Consider the following 18,387-nt stretch of genomic DNA (forward strand, 5'->3'; position numbering starts at 1 on the left):
CTTATACAGGAGGTATGTTACTGGCCAGATCCCCAAGTGAAAACAGAGGGAAAAAAAAAACTAAAAATAGAAAATTGACGCAGCCACCACATCTAATGATTGGTTAGCTGCAATGTATTACATTTTTGGTTTTGGGTTTAATACTGCATTATGGCTTCATACAGACTGGGAGTTTACTTTTCTTCTACACTACTCTGAATGCCAGAGCTCCTGGCAGGAGGAAAGCCACTTAAAAAATACACCTAAAGCCACGTATTGGACATATGCTTAGATGCGTTTAGACGCATCAAGCATTTCGGCTTAATTGGATTCTATTGGCCAGAATATTAATTTATTCTGGCCATTGGAGTGCATTAATGCTCAAACGCGCCTAGCATTTAGACACATTTGCACACCTTTAGGCGCGTCAAGCATAGTTTATAGTGATGGTTTTATTGTTTCAGCTTGTAAACACTTCTCTACCAATACGCCTTGGATGCATAGGCTAATAGGTGCTTTTACAGGATAACAAAAGCCTATAAAAGCCGTATTTTTTTTAATCCCAGTGCGCACCAGGCCTAAAATAGATGTAAGTAATACAATTTTTAAATTGTAAATACATTTGTAATAAAATAAATATGTTTTTTTTTTTTTACTTTTTATTTTATCTATAACTATATTCATTCATTCATTGACATTCTTATGTACTCATTACAACTACTACTATGGCTTTACTGCTCCTTCACATATTGCCCATCTATAGCCAGCCATCTCATTGAATACAATGCAGTATGTGACTAATAAACTGTCATCAAAAATACCAGGTCTGCTTATTATTATTAAAATACAGGATTTATATAGCGCCAACAGTTTGCACAGCGCTTTACAATGTAAAGGGAGACAATACACCAACAGTACAATTCAAAACAAGAGGGTTAGATCCTAGAGTTGCCTTCACTATGCCGAAAAGCTGCAAAAAAACTTTTAAAAAAAGGCCACGGTTAGAAAAAGTTAGCTGCTATACTTATCTGACCCCAGCTTCTGCCCACCAGCGGCGGCCCATCCATTATGGGCGCCCAGGCGCCGCCCCCTCTCTCCAGGCCACCCCCTATATGCAATGAATAGATTTGTGCATAGCATGAATCTATCTATGGCCGCCGCAGCCACCCCCTATTCACACGTCTAGCCCCTTTCAGGGCACTGGGCGCATAAATTACAGCGGCCAGGGTTTTTTTTTTTTTTTTTAAGCACCTGATTAGTCGGAGGCTCTAATAGCTTCAAAATAGGGTGGGCTTGGGTCGCAGAGCATGTGACCGGAGCCACCCAGGTGTGTTACAACAGCGAATGAGTTTTCACTGTTGAAACACTGATCCTCAATCCGGCCAATCAGAATCAGGTCTTGAACCCGTTTTCCAATTGGCCGAAAAGAGAAGACTCCCGAGGAGGAGGGAGGAAATGGAAGATGACCCATGATGACCCATGGAGAGCAGGGGAACGGGAGGCCACCGCTGGCGAGCAGTGGAAGCCGCCAGTGATGGGGTAAGTGCTACCGACTGGGGGAGGGGGGTGGCATACTGTTTGCCACCCCCCCAAAAAGTTTTCCCACCGGCCACCACTGCTGCCCACACTACATAGGCAAAGGTGATGTTTCAGATCCTGGGGAAAACTAGGTAGCGCAAATCTCACGTAAAGATGCTCATGCACTGTACTGTAGTGCCATCTCTTGAGATTTGGGTTACTCGTCATTCCCCAGGATCTTCTTGGAAGGAGGGTGATGTCACCCTCTACAATACAGGAAGTAAGTATATTAACTATTTTTTTTTTTTGGCACAGATTTTTTTTTAGGCTTGGTGCAGTGATTTTTCTGGGGGAAAGGGGCCTAAGTAAAAATGTGGCCCTTAGTATAACCTTGCTTGTACTGCAAGCTGCCCCTTGAAAGAGAGAGTAATATCACTGAACATTTAAGATCTCCCTCTAGTCTAGTGCCTATCTGCAAATCTCTATAATTAGTGCAATACTATGAAATTGAGCTGTTACAACTCTGACTACTTTAAAGTGTAGTCACACCATAAAACAAAAATGTGATGTGAAATATTGCAGCATACCAGCCTTCAGATGTGGGGACTGGATTTGTTTTCTTTCTTTAGGCTTTTTTCCTTTATTTTCACCTGGTGACCTTGCCAGTAACACACCTTAAAGTGGAGTTCCACCTATTTTTTTTTTTTAAAGTCAGCAGCTACAAATACTGCATCTGCTGACTTTTAAAATAAGGACACTTACCTGTCTAGGGCGCCTGCGATGTTGGCACCCGGAGCTGATCTATTCCTCGGCTGTCGGGTGCTGCCGGCGGCATCCTCTGCGTCTCGCGCTGCGCTATCCCACTGGTCCCTGCTGTTCTCTGGGACCCGTGTGTCTCCCAAAAGACAGCGGGGAGGGGGGAGTGGCGTAGATACCCGCGGGTGGCTCGGGTATCTATGCCCGGAAGTTTGAGCAAAATACTTGTATTAGACAGGTATCTGCTCCCCCTCCCCCCTCAAAGGTGCCAAATGTGACACCGGAGGGGGGGGGAACCTGAAAAGCGGAAGTTCCATTTTCTTTATCATACATTATGGGACACAGAGCCTTAAGTAATTACTTAATGGGTTATAGACCACCTTCAGGTGATGGACACAGGTATACCCAATCCAAGAAGTTCACTCCCTATATAACCCCTCCTCCTTCCAGGAGCACATCATTTTTTTCGCCAGTGTCTAAGGTGTTGATCACGAATGAAGATGTGCTCTGAGGAGCTCCAGGAGGAATCCATGCTGGATTTAAATAGCCTCCATACACCAGATCCATACAAAGTGCCACTGAGGCCTAAAAGGATGGTACCTGCGGCCTCGTATCCGAAGCACGAGGTGTTGCCTGTAACGCCTCTCTTTGTAGGGCTGGACCCCAGGGACCCAGGGCTTTGGTCTTGCTACATTACCTAGCTTTCCTGGTGGGGTGCTTTACAGGTCCAAGGGAGTTGGAACTCCAATATCTAGGGACCCAGTCCTTGAAGGTTTGATAAATGCAACCCGCCGTGATGTTTGAAGGTTGGATTGTCTGTTAATTCAGCAAATCCTGCCGCGGGGATAAGGTAAGGGAAGAAACTTGGGTATTAAAAACATCTATGTATTCTTCCATTAGGGAAAAAATGTTGTCATGCCTTAATTCTCCACTAGAGAGAGTCTATGCACATACCTTACTCCGTTGTCTTCACTGTAAAGCTCAGTCTGTGTGTGGTCGCAGCAGCGTGTGCAGGGAGATTTTTCAAGGTAAAAGAAATTGCAAAATGTTTTCTTTCTCCCCCTAATGGGACCAGAGGGTTATCGGACATCAGCGCTGTACCCCCCTTACATTACACCCCGCCGCGCGGGGGAGGTGCGGAGGTCCCGCTGGTACTGCTAATTGTTTTACTGTGGCTGATTTTACTTTTTGTCTGCCTACTGCTGGATGGTCTCTGCCTCCCCCCCCCCCCTCGTGTTGGGTCTGTGGACCCGAAAACGCCGCACACAAGCACAGGAACATTTATAAATATAAAAAGGGGCAGAATTTTTCCTCTGAGGGTGCGGGGCCTAAATGTGGTGCCGTGAACGTCCACGAGGACGCACGGCAGGCTAAAACCAATAAAGCTACAGCTGTGAAAGTCTCTCCTCGGCTGATGAGGAAGAGTCAAGCAGCCTGCACACAGGGACAGAGGAGCTGTGGGACACGTATGGGTTGCAAAATACAGGAATGACACTTTTTTCCCAGCACTAGGCTGAACTTTATGGCGGCTTTAAAGCGGGGGTCCACCTATCTATCCTTTTTTCTTTTTTTTTGAGTTCATTCACAAACTTTTCTTCTCAGCATTACATACTCACATATTGTGTGTAATATGTCCACCTGTGACAGATTTCGTCGGAAAGAATAACTTATATTATTCACTGCAGGCGGTTTCCATCTTCATTGTGGGCATTTGAAGCCCACAAGCATTTATTTCCTGGATGTGGTGAATGCTGTGCTCCCAGCATTCACCGCTCGTTCCCGCACATGCTCAGTGGCATCCTGGGAAGCCTGAGACTAGCTCCCAGGAGTCTGGGAGAGGCTAGAAACACGCCTACTCCCACGGGAGGAGAACCAGGAAGTGCAAAGAAGAATAGAAAAATAAAAGGTAATTACAGCGATTTCAATTTTTTTAAAACGGCATGTCAGCATCTAGGCAAGGAAGAGAATACATACAGATATTGTTCAAAATTTGGGTGGAACTCCGCTTTAAATGTCATGACTATTTCAGCGACTAAGTGCAATTTGTATTGTGCCTCTGTTTTAGTACTTAGGACTACGCCTACCAAAAAAGACACCACAAAAACCAAAAAAGTAAAGGTTTTACCCCCAGGGGTTAGCATCCCGAGTCGCATTTCCACGCTGTCATCCTTGCCTGAATTACCAGTTATGGCAAGCCAGGGTGAGCTATTGGAACAAATTGATGGTGCAGCTGCTTCTCACATCTCAGTCCCTATATATACGTGACTGAAGATGTCCTTTCCTCCACCCTGCAGGGTCTGGAAGGAAGATTAGCAGCTTTAATCGCATCCTCAATTCAAATGGATAGGAAGCGTGCTAGATCCCCCTCCCCCACTTTAGAACCTTTGCAAGGGGAACAGTGGGCTCAGGATGAGGTGTTACCCTCAGTCAATCAGGAGGAAAAACAAACCGATGATTCCTCTGTGGAGGAAACAAAGGTAGATGAACCCTTTTCAGCCTCACAATCTGAGAAATTGCTGATACAAACTCTTACGGAGATGGTTCGTTCCACTTTCATGCTGCTCCTGATGGAGTCTCCTGAAAGCTCGGTTTCTTCCTTGGGTTTCTTAAAACCTTCTCAGCCTTCGCATGCATTTCCTACACATGCATTACAAGAACAACTTATTTTTGCTGAATGGGATCACCCGGATAAGCATTTTCAATTCTCTATCCCCTGGAGGAGAAATTCTCCAAAAGATGGAAAATACCAGCAGTTGACGCTGCAATTTCCAATGTGAATAAAGGCCTAACTTGTCCTGTAGACAATGCACAAATGCTTAAGGATCCAACAGATAAAAAGTTGGAATCTTCTTTTTCCATGGCAGGTGCCGTTACTCAGCCTGCAGTCACTGCAATAGGCGTCTGTCAATCCCTAAAGGACCAATTTAAACAGGCCCTTAGAGAGCTTGCTGCACAACAAGCTCGGGATTTGGCTGAACTACCAAAAGCATTATGCTTTGCCAAAGATGCCAAAGTTAAAGATTCTATTCACCAGGCGTCCCACCTTACGCTTATGCTTGTGCATATGTGTAGAATCCTGTGGTTGTGATTGGCCCTCTAGGCCCTCTAGGCAGTGGTGACAGCCTCCGCCGTCAGACTCTAGAGGAAAACCTCAGTATCAAACTCAGGCTCAAAAGAAGTCCTGGGGTCGGAAACCTGCAAAGCAGAATCCTAAAGCCTCATCATGAAGAGGCAACCCCCCTCAACAAGGTGGGGAGAAGACTTCTGCAGTTTTCAGAAGTCTGGAAAGAGGAAATTCAGGACAGATGGGTCATCTCCACGGTAATGCTGGGTACAAGCTGGAATTTTGTGACTTTCCACTGTCTCGCTTCTTGAGGTCAAGTGTTCCCAAAGAACCAGACAAAAGACAATCTCTGTTTCAGGCACTAGACCGATTAATATCTCAAGGAGTGATCATACAGATCCCCACAAAAGAGCAAGGTCTGTTTTTTATTTAAATCTTTTCATGGTACCAAAACCAAATTGTCAGACCCATTCTAGATCCAAGAAATCAGTTCCTGAAGATCTGCTCCTTTCGTATGGAGACAATCAGGTCAGTAGTTTCTATCCTTCTAGAAGGAAAACTTCTGGCATCAATCGACATCAGGGATGCATATCTGCATGTCCCTATATTTCCCGCTCATCAAAAGTTTCTGCGGTTCGAGTTAGAACAGCAGCATTTCCAATTTGTAGCCCAGCCCTTCGGGCTAGCCACAGCACCCCGGGTGTTCACCGAAGTGCTGGCCCCACCTCTAGCCAGGTTAAGGGCACAGGGCATAACAGTCATAGCGTACCTAGATGATCTATTGCTAATAGATCAGTCGGTGGCTCGTTTGGAGCAAAGCGTACGCACTACAACCAATTATCTGGAAAGTTTGGGTTGGATTCTCAGCCTAGAGAAATCTTCCTTAATACCACTAAAAAGGCTAGAGTACTTGGGTCTGATCATAGACACAGCCCAGGAAAAGGTGTTCTTGCCTCAGGCAAAGATCAACTCTATAAGAGAGCTGGTGCGAATGGTCAGGTCAAATGGTGATCCCTCCATTCGCCTTTGCATGAGGTTGCTAAGAACCATGGTGGTTTCATTCGAAGCAGTCCTCTATGCCCAGTTTCATTCAAGACTGTTGCAAAACAGTATCCTGTCTGCTTAGAACAAAACAATTCAAGCTTTGGACTTGCCAATGCAGCTGCCCCCAAGAGTGTCCCAAAGCCTCACTTGGTGGTTACTAACCCAGAATCTGCTGAAAGGAAAATCCTTCAGACCAGTCATCTGGAAAGTGGTAACGACGGATGCCAGCCTTTCTGGCTGGGGAGCAGTACTAGAAAAGACAACTGTCCAGGGACAGTGGTCAAGAACCGAAAAAACATTGCCCATCAATATCCTAGAGATTCGGGCAGTGCGCCTGGCTCTAAAGGCCTGGACTTTCAGGTTACGGAATTGTCCTGTCAGGATTCAATCCGACAATGCCACAACTGTGGCCTATATCAATCACCAAGGGGGCATCAAAAGTCTCTCGGCGCAGAGAGGGGTGAACCATATTCTAACTTGAAAGGAATGTTCTGTGCCTATCGGCAGTCTTCATTCCGGGAGTAGAGAATTGGCAGGCGGACTGCTTGAGTCACCAGTAGTTATTCCCAGGGGAATGGTCTCTTCACCCTGACATATTTTGGGCTGTTTGCCAAAGATGGGGGACTCCAGACGTAGATCTTCTAGCATCCAGGTTCAACGTGAAGTTAGTCAACTTTGTGGCCAGAACAAGGGATCTATTCGCATGCAGAACGGATGCGTTGGTGACCCCATGGGATCAGTTCTCACTGATCTATGCATTCCCCCCTATTCAGTTGCTGCCTCGATTTCTTTGCAGGATCAAGCTGGAAAGAAATCCGGTAATGCTGGTGGCACCAGCATGGCCCAGAAGGTCATGGTATGCAGAAATCGTAAAGATGGCAGTGGAGGGCCCATGGCCCTTCCCACTACGGCCAGATCTGCTCTCACAGGGACCGATATTCCATCCTTCCTTACAGTCTTTAATTTAACGGCTTGGCTATTGAAACCCACATTCTGAAGAGATGTGAGCTTTCCGGGTCAGTTATCTCTACCCTGATTAATGCAAGGAAGCCAGCTTCCAGAACTATATATTATAGGGTCTGGAGGGCTTATGTTTCCTGGTGTGAATCCAAGGGTTGGAACCCTCGGAGATATATCATAGGCAGAATTCTTGCCTTTCTACAATTAGGGGTAGAAATGAAATTGGCCTTGAGTACTATTAAAGGCCAAGTCTCAGCTTTATCAGTTAGTCTGGGGTTTTATACAAGGGGTAACATGGCTTAATCCGCCCGTCAAACCTCCCTTGAACCCTTGGGACTTGAACTTAGTTTTGTCTGTGTTACAAAAACAGCCATTTGAACCAATACAACATATTCCTTTTGTCCTTTTGACAACGAAGTTGGTATTTTTGGTTGCTATATCCTCAGCAAGGAGAGTTTCGGAATTGGCTGCTCTTTCTTGTAAAGAGTCATATTTGATTTTTCATGAGGACAGAGTGGTGTTATGCCCTCGTCCAGGTTTTTTACCAAAAGTGGTCTTAGGTTTTCACCTGAACCAAGATATTGTCCTGCCATCGTTTTTTCCAAAACCATGTTCCAGGGAAGAAAATTCACTACATTGTCTTGATGTGTTGAGAGCAGTGAAAATCTATTTAAAGGCAACTGCTTAGATTCGTAAGACTGATGTCTTATTTATTCTGCCAGAAGGCCCTAAGAAAGGACAGGCAGCGTCAAAATCCACTGTCGCTAAGTGGATTTGGCAAGTGATAATTTAAACTTATGATTTAGGGGTAAGATTCCGCCCTTTCAAGTTAAGGTGCACTCTACCAGGGCGGTTAGTGCTTCTTGGGCAGTGCGTCATCAGGCCTCCATAGCTCAGATCTGTAAGGCTGCAACTTGGTCTTCAGTGCATACATTCACAAAATTTTATCAGCTGGATATAAGGAGGTAAGAGGGTATCGCCTTCGGGCAGTGTGCTGCAGGCAGCAGTATAGGTCCTCAAGTCTGGGGGTACCCTCCGGGTTGTGTCTCCCTCCCCTCAATTAGCATTGCTATGGGACGTCCCATTAAGTAATTACTTAAGGCTCTGTGTCCCATGATGTACGATAAAGAAAATAGAATTTTTTATTAACAGCTTACCTGTAAAATCCTTTTCTTAGAGTACATCATGGGAAACAGAGGTTCCTCCCCTCTTTTGTGGGATTTAGGTATATTGCTTTGCTACAAAAACTGATGTGCTCCTGGAAGGAGGAAGGATTATATAGGGAGTGAACTTATTGGATTGGGTTTACCAGTGTCCATCACTTGAAGGTGGCCTATAACCCATTAAGTAATTACTTAAAGCTCTGTGTCCCATGATGTACTCCAAGAAAAGGATTTTACAGGTAAGCTGTTATAAAAATCCTATTTTTGGGTGGAACTCCGCTTTAAAGTGGTTGTAAACCCTTTACAACCACTTTTTGCTACAGGTAAGCCTATAATAAGGCTAACCTGTAGCTACCCCAGGTTTAGGAGATATCTCCTGTATCAGCATGTGCTGACATCATCGGCACATGTGCACTGAAGGGATGGCACATCCGTGCCATTGCTTCAGCTAGTATGCCGTTACCGGTGGCTCCCGCGCGCATGCGCGGAAGTGACGTTATTGCAGCTCCGGCCAATCACAGCGTCTGAGCCTGCGATACCCGGAAGTAACTCCGGGAGCGATGTCGCTGGCCGGAGCGGTGTATGAGGACCGCTGCAGGGGGCTTCGATCTAAGGTAAATAATTCATAATGAGCTAGTATGCTATGCATACTAGCTCATTATGCCTTTGTCTTGCAGGGGTTTTTTTTTTGTTTTGTTTTTTTAATGGGTTTACAACCACTTTAAGTTCTCGGTTGGTAACATTCACTCAATGTCCTAGGGTGACAACACTCTCTCACCATACTGTATCTGTGGAGGAGTAGTGTTGTCACACTAGGCTGCTGTCCTAATTTTGACAACACCTTCTCTCCTTTTTTGCCATATCATAGAGGGAGGTGTTCTGTAGTTCACTGAAGAGAATTGATGAGAGCAGGTAACATTGTTTGAGATTTTAGTTCAGTGCAGAGGAATGGGTGGTGAAATTCTGACAGGATCAACAGGTTTTTTTTACATGTAAAAAATGTACTAAGGCCTGTTTCACATGGGTTTCAGCCTGTACAAGAGCAGTGTAAACAGCTATACAGTATGTACTTATTAAGAACACATTCTGTTTTCCCTTTAATTTCTTGCCACCCATGTAATGCATATGTGTGTATGTGTAGCATTTATGCCCAGATGCTACACATATGCGTCCATGGGGGGGCAGAGGTTTTTCTGCTGACAGCATGTCCACTTTTGTGCTCCCAGCACAGAGACCAAGCTGTCAAAGACAGCTTCCAGAGTCTAGTAATGACCGGACACGGGTGGAACCAACTCACAATCACATGACCACTCTGACAGCCAATCACAGTGCTCTCGTGATCAGACAGACCTTCCTGCCCCCTAGGCGTAATAGTCTGTTAAAGGGACACCAGAGCTGGGCGGAAAGGAAATATGACCGGCACTTTAGCAAAGGAAAAAAAAAACTGCTTACAGGCACCTAGAGGGGAACATCGGTTTTCAGTTCTCCAAGATTGTATGCTCAGCATTACACAATCCATTATGTTCAGCACTGCTTTGGATCTATTCTTTTTAAAAAGGTTACGAGGTTACATTGCTATTTATGTGGCCAACATCCCTAAAACATTACAGAGAAGTATTGTTTCCCCCTTAGCGATTGGACTTTAAAGGCACAAGAGCGTAACTCATATTTAAAATTCCAAAGTTTATTTTAGCAAAAAAATATATATTCACATAAAGTAGAAAAAATATGGAAAAAAGTATACAATATAGAGATAAAAGCATGGGGTACAAATGACTGCATCGTTTTTACACCTGAATAGTGTATATATAGGGATTACATCAAACATTGCATAAACATAACTGACGCGTTTCAGAATAATCTTGGCTCCTTCCTCAGGTAAAGTTTTTTGCAATCAGTATAGATACAGTCTATGAAAATTAGAGGACATGTTAAAAGACATTAATCAAATTGTACATACAATGGCTGCTGTAATAGCAGTAACTGGGTAGTATCTATTCTTTTTTTCCTGTTCTTTAGTCAATATATCTATACAGTGATATCATTAAGATACCTATTAAATGTTTTCTATAATTCATTTTACATCCCACTTTGGCTTTTTGTCAGGTGTACTATGAATAAGACACTAGAGATGCGCCCTAGTACTCCAAGCGTCAGGGTGATAGACTTGGGCTGGCAAGGATCACTAAACCCAAGTCCATTGGATAACGACGAAGATGAAGATGAAGGCCTGGTAGATGAGTACCTGTCCCTGGCCAGACTGGTAAGACTTATCACAAGTATACATACAAAGAAGTGTGTTTGAACATTTTTCACTAAACATGAACCTGTCAATTAATTTTTTTCTTTACAGAAAACACTTACTGGAGCTGATGACCTGCAAGACGTTACAACCCTCCAGATGTGTGTGGACACTAGGGATCACACCTTGGGGAATTTTGGTGAGGGATGCTTTCTAGGTGAGGGGTTAAGGAGAGGGTCTTATCAGGAAACTATATGCAGTACGCCAAACTTTCCAAATGATCACTATAGAAATTAATACCTGAACATCACATAAGTCTCAGCATGATAGCTGCTTGAACTCCATGATAGATGTAGATCCATCACTGTTCCTTGTGTCATAACACATTGGAACTTCTGTATAAATAAGCACATTAATCATCCGGCATTGCAGCTTGTACACGGTATTCATCTACCTTGCAGATACAAATGCTTTGAGCTTTGTTTACCAATTGGGACTGCAAACTGAATCCTGATGAGGGAATGCTGGCAAAACAAACCCATATTGCTGGTCACTTTAGTGTTTAATATCTTTTACTGGTTCAGTCTCCTAATGCTTCTTGCATACTAATGTCTAAACCCAATGTTTTTAGGTATACAGGTGTTTTGTTTTTTTGTTATGTAAATGTAGACCCAGAGGCGTGACTAGAATCTTCAGGGCCCCGATGCAAGAAACCATGAAGGGGTGTTGCTAGGTCTACAAAATATCTCGGGCCCATAGCAGCGAAGTAAAGAAAGCCATACGCTTGGGTGGGCAAACATGTGTGTGTTTATATGTATTTGTAATATTAATATATATATATATATATATATATATATATATATATATATATATATATATTATCGTTATATATCTGAGTGCGAATCCCCCTTACATCGGGGTCCCTAGAGAACCCCTTCCTTACTTTGGGGTCCCGAGAGAGCCCCTTCCTTACATTGGGGTCCCCAGAGAGCCCCTTCCTTACATCAGAGCCCCCCTTACTTTAGGCTCCCCAGAGGGCACCCACCTTACATCAGGGTCCCCAGACAGCTGCCCCCCCCCCCCCTCCAGAGGTTCCCTTGTACCTGGCTGTTCTCCGCTGTGCACCTCCAACCCCCAGCACATCTCTGAACCCCCCACCTGGGGGAAGGTGGGAGGCGTCGATCGGCAGCTCTATGGTGCCCGCGAGATCTCCCTGTGGCTAGTACTTCTCTTCCCAACTGTATACAATGGAGAGGGGCCTCTGACCCGACCCGGTATCAGCAAGAGTGTAGACTGTAAACTGAGTCGCGCGAATAGATGCCCGGGTCAAAGGCCCCTCCCCTCTCCACTGTATACAGTTGGTAAGAGAACGACTAGCCCGAAGGAGATCTCGAGGCTCACGGGCACCATAGAGCTGACAATCCACGCCTTCCACTCCCCCCCACTGCATTTTAAATTGGCAGCCAGAGGTGCAACGGGAGATGCCGGGTCTTGGGGCCCCCCCCACAGCAGCAGAACGCCAGGGCCCAGTCGCAAGTGCGACTGCTGCGACCCTGAAAGTTCCGCCACTGTGTAGACCATTGTTTATAACTACTTGACCTGCAAAAGATTTTACCCCCTTTATGATCAGGTCAATTTTTGCTATTCGGCACTGTGCTACTTTAACTGGTAATTGCTGTCCTGCAACGCTGTACTCAAAATTTATATACTTTTTTTCCACACAGAAAGAGCTTTCTTTTTGTGGTATTTGATCACCAATGGATTTTTATTTTTTTTATTATAGAAACCAAAAAGAAAACATCAATTATGAAAAAAAACAATTTTTTTACTTTCTGCTATGAAATATTAAAAATCAGATGTCTTCATTAATTTAGCCGAAATGTATAAAGCTTAACATTTTTTGGTAAAAAATTTCAATAAGTGCATATTGGTTTGTGTGAAAGTTATAGCAGCTACAAACTATGGGATATGTATTGGATTTTTTTTTTTTTTTATATACTAGTAATGGCGGTGATCAAGGATTTGATATTACAGAGGGCAATCTGACACTAACTGACACTTTGTGGGAACTAACTAACTGCCACTGACATCCCCAGTGACACTAATACAGTGATCAGTGCTAATAATATATACTGACACTGTACTAATGACACTGGCTGGGAAAGGGTTAACATCTAGGGGCAATCAAACGGTTAACTGTGTGCCTAGTAATGTGTAAAGTGTTTACTGTGTGGTGCTTTTATAAGGGATGTGCCAGTTTTTATTCCATGCTTCGCTGCTGTCAGTAGAGAGCTCTGTGTTTACATACACAGAACTTTCTCCTCTCACTTGCTCTGCCGATTGACCAATGATTGAAAGTGGTTGTAAAGGCTCGTTTGTTATTAAAAAAAAAAGTGTCATACTTACCTCCACTGTGCAGCTCATTTTGTACAGAGTGGCCCCGATCCCCGACTTCTGGGGTCCCTCGGCGGCTCCTCCTCACTTCAGATAACCCCCTAGGAGAGACCAGACTCGGCCCCGGCGCCCGCATCATTGGATTTGATTGACAACAGTGGGAGCCAATGGCTGCACTGCTATCAATCTATCCAATCAAGAGCCGGGACCCCGTGCAGAGACGGACAGCGCGTCCCCGGTGTGGGAATTACGGGGTTCAGGTGAATAAAACAGGGAGGGTGGGGGGCCGGTGGCATAGCATGCATTAAGGTGAAAAAACATGAGGGTTTACAACTCCTTTAAGGCTGGGAACCGGTGATTGGCATGTACTGGAGCCAGTGAAGCACAGCTGGGAGGGCGGGCTTGCGAGCACACACCACCTCTTCGGAAATGCAAAATCTTCTATATATACATGATTCTGAGCAGCTGGCTAGTGCTGTAGCAATAAAACTACAGTGTGCGGTCGGCAAGTGGTTAATGTGCCTGTACACATAAACATGCGCTGCATAAAGATTAGTAAATAAAAAATACAGAAATCTGCATTTTGACATGTAGGCGCTTTGGAAGGGTAAGGGAAGATAGCTATAAAAGTTATACAGTGCCGTGAAAAATAATTGTAAAGTGGAAGGAAAATAAAAATTATTTTCAACATTCAACATTTTTAGCCCCCTTTAAGCCCCTTTCACACGGGACGGATCCGTGTTGATCCGACCCGTGAACATCCGCTGCTCAGCGGGGATCTCTCCGTTTTCCCCAGCTGAGTAGGCGGATGACAGGGCGGGACCCGCACACTGTGCAGGGACCGCCCTGTCAGATCTCCGCTCTCCCCTATGGGGGATCGGAGGAACACGGACCGTCTATCCGTGTTCCTCCAATCCGCTCTGCAGACGGATAGAAAAATAGGATTTTCTTCCGTCCGCAGAATCGGACAATAGCGGGGCCGGATGATATCGGGTGTTAGCGGATGTACATCCGCTGACACCCGCTATCCCATAGGGATGCATGTATGTCTGTATTTCATCCGCAAACGGATGGATGAAATACAGACATACGGTCCGCACGTGTGAAAGGGGCCTTACTCTGATACCCCTAACTAAAATCTAGTGGAACCAATTGCCTTCAGAAGTCACCTAATTAGTAAATAGACCTGTGTGTAATTTAATCTTGGTATAAATACAGCTGTTCTGTGAAGCCCTCAGAGGTTTGTACAGAATATAGGATTAATGGCAAAGCTTCCACCCATCCTTTGCCTGTATCTGCTTTCATTTTTGCACATCTGTTTTTCAAAATGTCATTAAGTCTCACAACTTTACCACTACTTTGTGGATGATAAGGTGTATGGAAAGCTTGCCTGTATGTGAAGGGCTTCCATTACCTCTTTATTACTTCCCCAGTAAAATGGGTTCCTCTGTCACTCTCATTAGTTTCAGGAACTTCATATCAACAAACTATTTCATTCAAAATTTTCTTTGCTGTTGTTGTTGCATTTGCTTTAGCTACCGGCCAGCACTCAGGCCAACCTGAGAACACACATTAAAGCGTACTCATAGGTGCCTATTCTGGGCATCTGAATGTAGTCTATTTGAATTCTTTGGAAAGGGAAATCTGGCTTAGGAGAATGCTTTTGGGGAACATGGACAGGCCTCCCTGCATTGTACAGAGCACAAGTGAGACATGAAGCACAAAACCTGGCTGCAAATGCACTAAATCCAGGTGCTATCCAATAGCAGTCAGTAAGTGCCACCATCGCGCCCTTAGCAAGATGACTGACGCCATGTGCAGGTTGTGCTAAAACTGGGTACAAACTCCTGGGTAGACACCACCTGTTGTGAACGCTCCACAGGCCCTGCTGATTTTGGGTAGCATTACATTTGATCCACTTATCCTTCTCTTCATCAGGGGCCTGGTTCTGAAACTGAATTAGAGTTTCTATATCCCACTGCTCTTGATGAGGGAAATCTGTACCCGCTACCTGGGCGACCCTTACAGTGGGTGTGACTCCAAATACCATAAAGGCAGCATCCTTTGCCGGTTGGTCCGCTAAAGCATTTCCTCTGGCTGTCATGTCATTTCCCCTTGCATGTCCTTTTAACTTCAAGATGGCAACTTCTACTGGTTTCTGAAAGGCCTCAAATAGCTGCTTTATGAGTTTTGCATGTCTCACTGGCTTCCCTGCACTAGTCAGGAAGTTCCGTGCTTTCCAAATAGGCCCAAAATTGTGAGCTATTCCAAATGCATATCTGTGTCAGTGTAAACGTTTCTCCAGTGATCCTCTAGGAAATTACATGCTTTGACTACAGCACACAACTCCGCTTCCTGTGCTGACATCTGGGGTATCAATGCTTCCTGATGTAAAATGGTGTCTGTAGTGGTTACAGCAAACCCTGTGTGTGGCTGACCATCATCAGTGTAAAATCTGGAACCATCTACGTATAAGTCTGTGTCACGATCTGATAAGGGCTCATCTTTTGCTGGTGTGACAGAGGTCCTTTCTACCTCCATCACAGCCATTCAATCATGAGAAAAACTTTCAGGTTCTACATCAGTACCATTTGTTGCATCTTCCTCATCAATTATAGGAAGAAGAGTAGCCGGATTTAAAGTAACACATCGTTTGATTGTTAAATTCGATGGAGCAAAAATAACAGACTGGTACTTGTCAAATCTACTGGCAGACACATGTCTGGTATTTACTTGATTCACGATTTCCTGTACTGCATGTGGCACATACAGGATCAGAGCAGAATCTAGTACAAGCTCCGTTACTTTGTCTAGCAGCAAAATGCAGGCTGCTATGGCTCGCATACAACTGGGGGAGCCTTTTATGACAGGGTTTAATGAGGCTGATACATACATGACAGGCCTCTGTTTGTCTCCATGTAGCTGGGTGAGTACACCTGCAGCAAATCCATTGACTTCATGACAGAACAATGAGAAAGTCTTAGTATAGTTAGGAAGTCTAATGGCGGGATCTTCAGACAAAATTTTAATAAGCTCCTTCATCTGCAATTCATCGTCCCATGTGAGTTTGAAAGGGTTTCTAGTGGTAGCCTCATATAGAGGAGCCATAAATTCTGATGCATTTAGAATCCAGTCCCTACAATATCCCACTAACCCCAGGAAGGCACATAGTTGCCGTACATTTCTTGGCTTTTCAAAGTTTTGTAGAGTTTTAACTCGATCTGGGGTTAAGTCACGGATTCCATGTGAAATGCAGTGAGCCAGGAAGATCACTTTCTCTTGGCAGTATTGTATCTTATCTTTGCTAACTTTGTTGTTACTGTTATAGAGAAACATGAGAAGGCTAAGGCCCCTTTCGCACGGACGGATAGAATGGTGCTTTTAGCTGCGGATTTTCTAGTTTTCTACCGCAGCTAAAAGCACACAATGCTTTCCTATGGCCCCATTCACACACTGCGTTTAGCTGCGATTTAGTTACATGCGGTTCTGTGCGGATAGAAAAAATAGAATTGACTGCGTCCAGGAACGATTTAGCGCAGCTATCTGCAGCTATCTGCACATAACTGCAGGTAATCGCAGTGTACTATTTCTCCTGCAGTTAGCAGCGGCAAGAAGGAAAGAAACGCAACAGGAAGCACATCAGAAATGTCAAGAATGTTCCAAACGCAGCCGCACTTAAACGCAGCTAAACGCAGCTAAACGCAGGTAATCTAACTGTACAAATGTAGCTGATCGCAGTGCCTGGAGTCTTGAATGTCACAGAACATATCATATGCTTTTACCTGCGGCAGAACAGCCGTCCGTGTGAAAGGCGCCTTACTGTTTCTCTGCTACAAATGTACTTTGTAGCAGAACAAATAAGCAAATCGTCTATGTACTGAAGCAAAACTGTGTTTGGGTGTGAGGGGGACCATTGGTCCAATACTTGCTTTAACGCAGTATTATATTCAGAGGGGCTACTCACACAGCCTTGGGGCAATCTTGTCCATGCTAACTTTTGGGCATCATGGGTAAATGAAAAAAAGGTTCCAGCAATCTGGGGGCAGGGGTACCGAAAAGAAAGCGTTTGCAAGATCAATCACTGTAAAGCAGGTGCTGGAGGCAGGTATTCCACTTAGTAAAGTGCGGGGGTTGGGCACGATTGGGGTATCTGCCTCAATTATATTTTTAATGGCTCTCAAATAATGCACCATGCGGTATGTCACATTGCCCACCCTTCTTGTCTGGCTTCTTTGCAATTGGGAACAGGGGTGTATTGACTTGGGACTTAATTGGTACAACAACCTGTGCTGCTTTCAGTTGAGTGATTTGATCCTTTATCCCCTCAGTCTGAGCAATACTCAGTGGGTACTGTTTAAGCTGTGGGAGATGGGCTCCTGGTTTAATTTTTATCATGACTGGGGTGCAATCCAGCAGACCTACATCATATTTGCTGGTGGTCCATAATTCAGCGGCAATTGCTTTCAATTCCGGTGGAAATGGCGGAGTGGAGTCCTGGATTAAAAATACTCCACAGGCAGAATTTAAAACTTCTCCTGACAGACTACTGACCACTTGGACTCCTGTAGGAGTATAGTCTATGTTTGCTAAAATTTGGTTTAAAATGTCAGCTCCCAAAAGATTAGTAGGTACTGTGTCTGAAACTAACACTTTAGTGACAATTTCTGTTTGCTGTCCTAGCCTGAGTTTAAGTGGCTTGGACGCAACCAAATCAGTAGAGGTCCCGGTTAGGCCAACACCAGAGATAACATTTGTAGATAATAATCCTGGAGGCAAGTCCTCTATATTAAAAACACTTCGGCTTGCACCAGTATCTATTAAACAGGTTAATTCTGTTACTCCTCCAGGATAGGGGAGTTCTTGTAAAAAATACTTTTACTCTGGCCTCCAAACCATTGTCTCCCCTATTTAACATGATTGATACTGGCATGCCATTTTCCTATGCCTGATCCGCTGCTTTTGGCATAGAACTGGGATCGGCATGAGGTGCCTCTAAGCTCTTTTCCAGTCTACGGTCAGGAAGATGGCAGAAATTGTGGCTATGTGTCCTTCCCCATTACAATTATAGCATATAATTGGTCCCCGATTGCCATGATTTCTGAAATTGCCTTTGCCTCTTCCCTTTCCTCTCTGCTTCCCCATGTACATAACCTTGGGTTTGCTGTCTTTTTGGTTAATCCTGTTTTCTATGGATAACAGGATAGGCAGGACTCCTCGAATAGACATATGCCTGCTGCAGGCTTGCTGGGAACAACTTTTCTTTCAAC

General features: G+C 44.6%; 1 protein-coding gene across 1 annotated transcript in view; it reads left to right on the forward strand.

The window, feature by feature from the left end:
• Nucleotides 1-18,387, forward strand: part of LRRC56 (leucine rich repeat containing 56) — a 167,607-nt gene that overhangs the window by 92,123 nt on the left and 57,097 nt on the right. Inside the window, exons 3-4 of the mRNA XM_073604907.1 lie at nucleotides 10,591-10,747; nucleotides 10,838-10,925. Coding sequence (XP_073461008.1) covers nucleotides 10,598-10,747; nucleotides 10,838-10,925 — 238 coding nt within the window. The 5' untranslated portion in view covers nucleotides 10,591-10,597. The remainder of the gene's footprint in view (nucleotides 1-10,590; nucleotides 10,748-10,837; nucleotides 10,926-18,387) is intronic.

The sequence above is a fragment of the Aquarana catesbeiana genome, linkage group LG11, assembly GCF_042186555.1.
Source record: "Aquarana catesbeiana isolate 2022-GZ linkage group LG11, ASM4218655v1, whole genome shotgun sequence".
Lineage (NCBI taxonomy): Eukaryota > Metazoa > Chordata > Amphibia > Anura > Ranidae > Aquarana > Aquarana catesbeiana.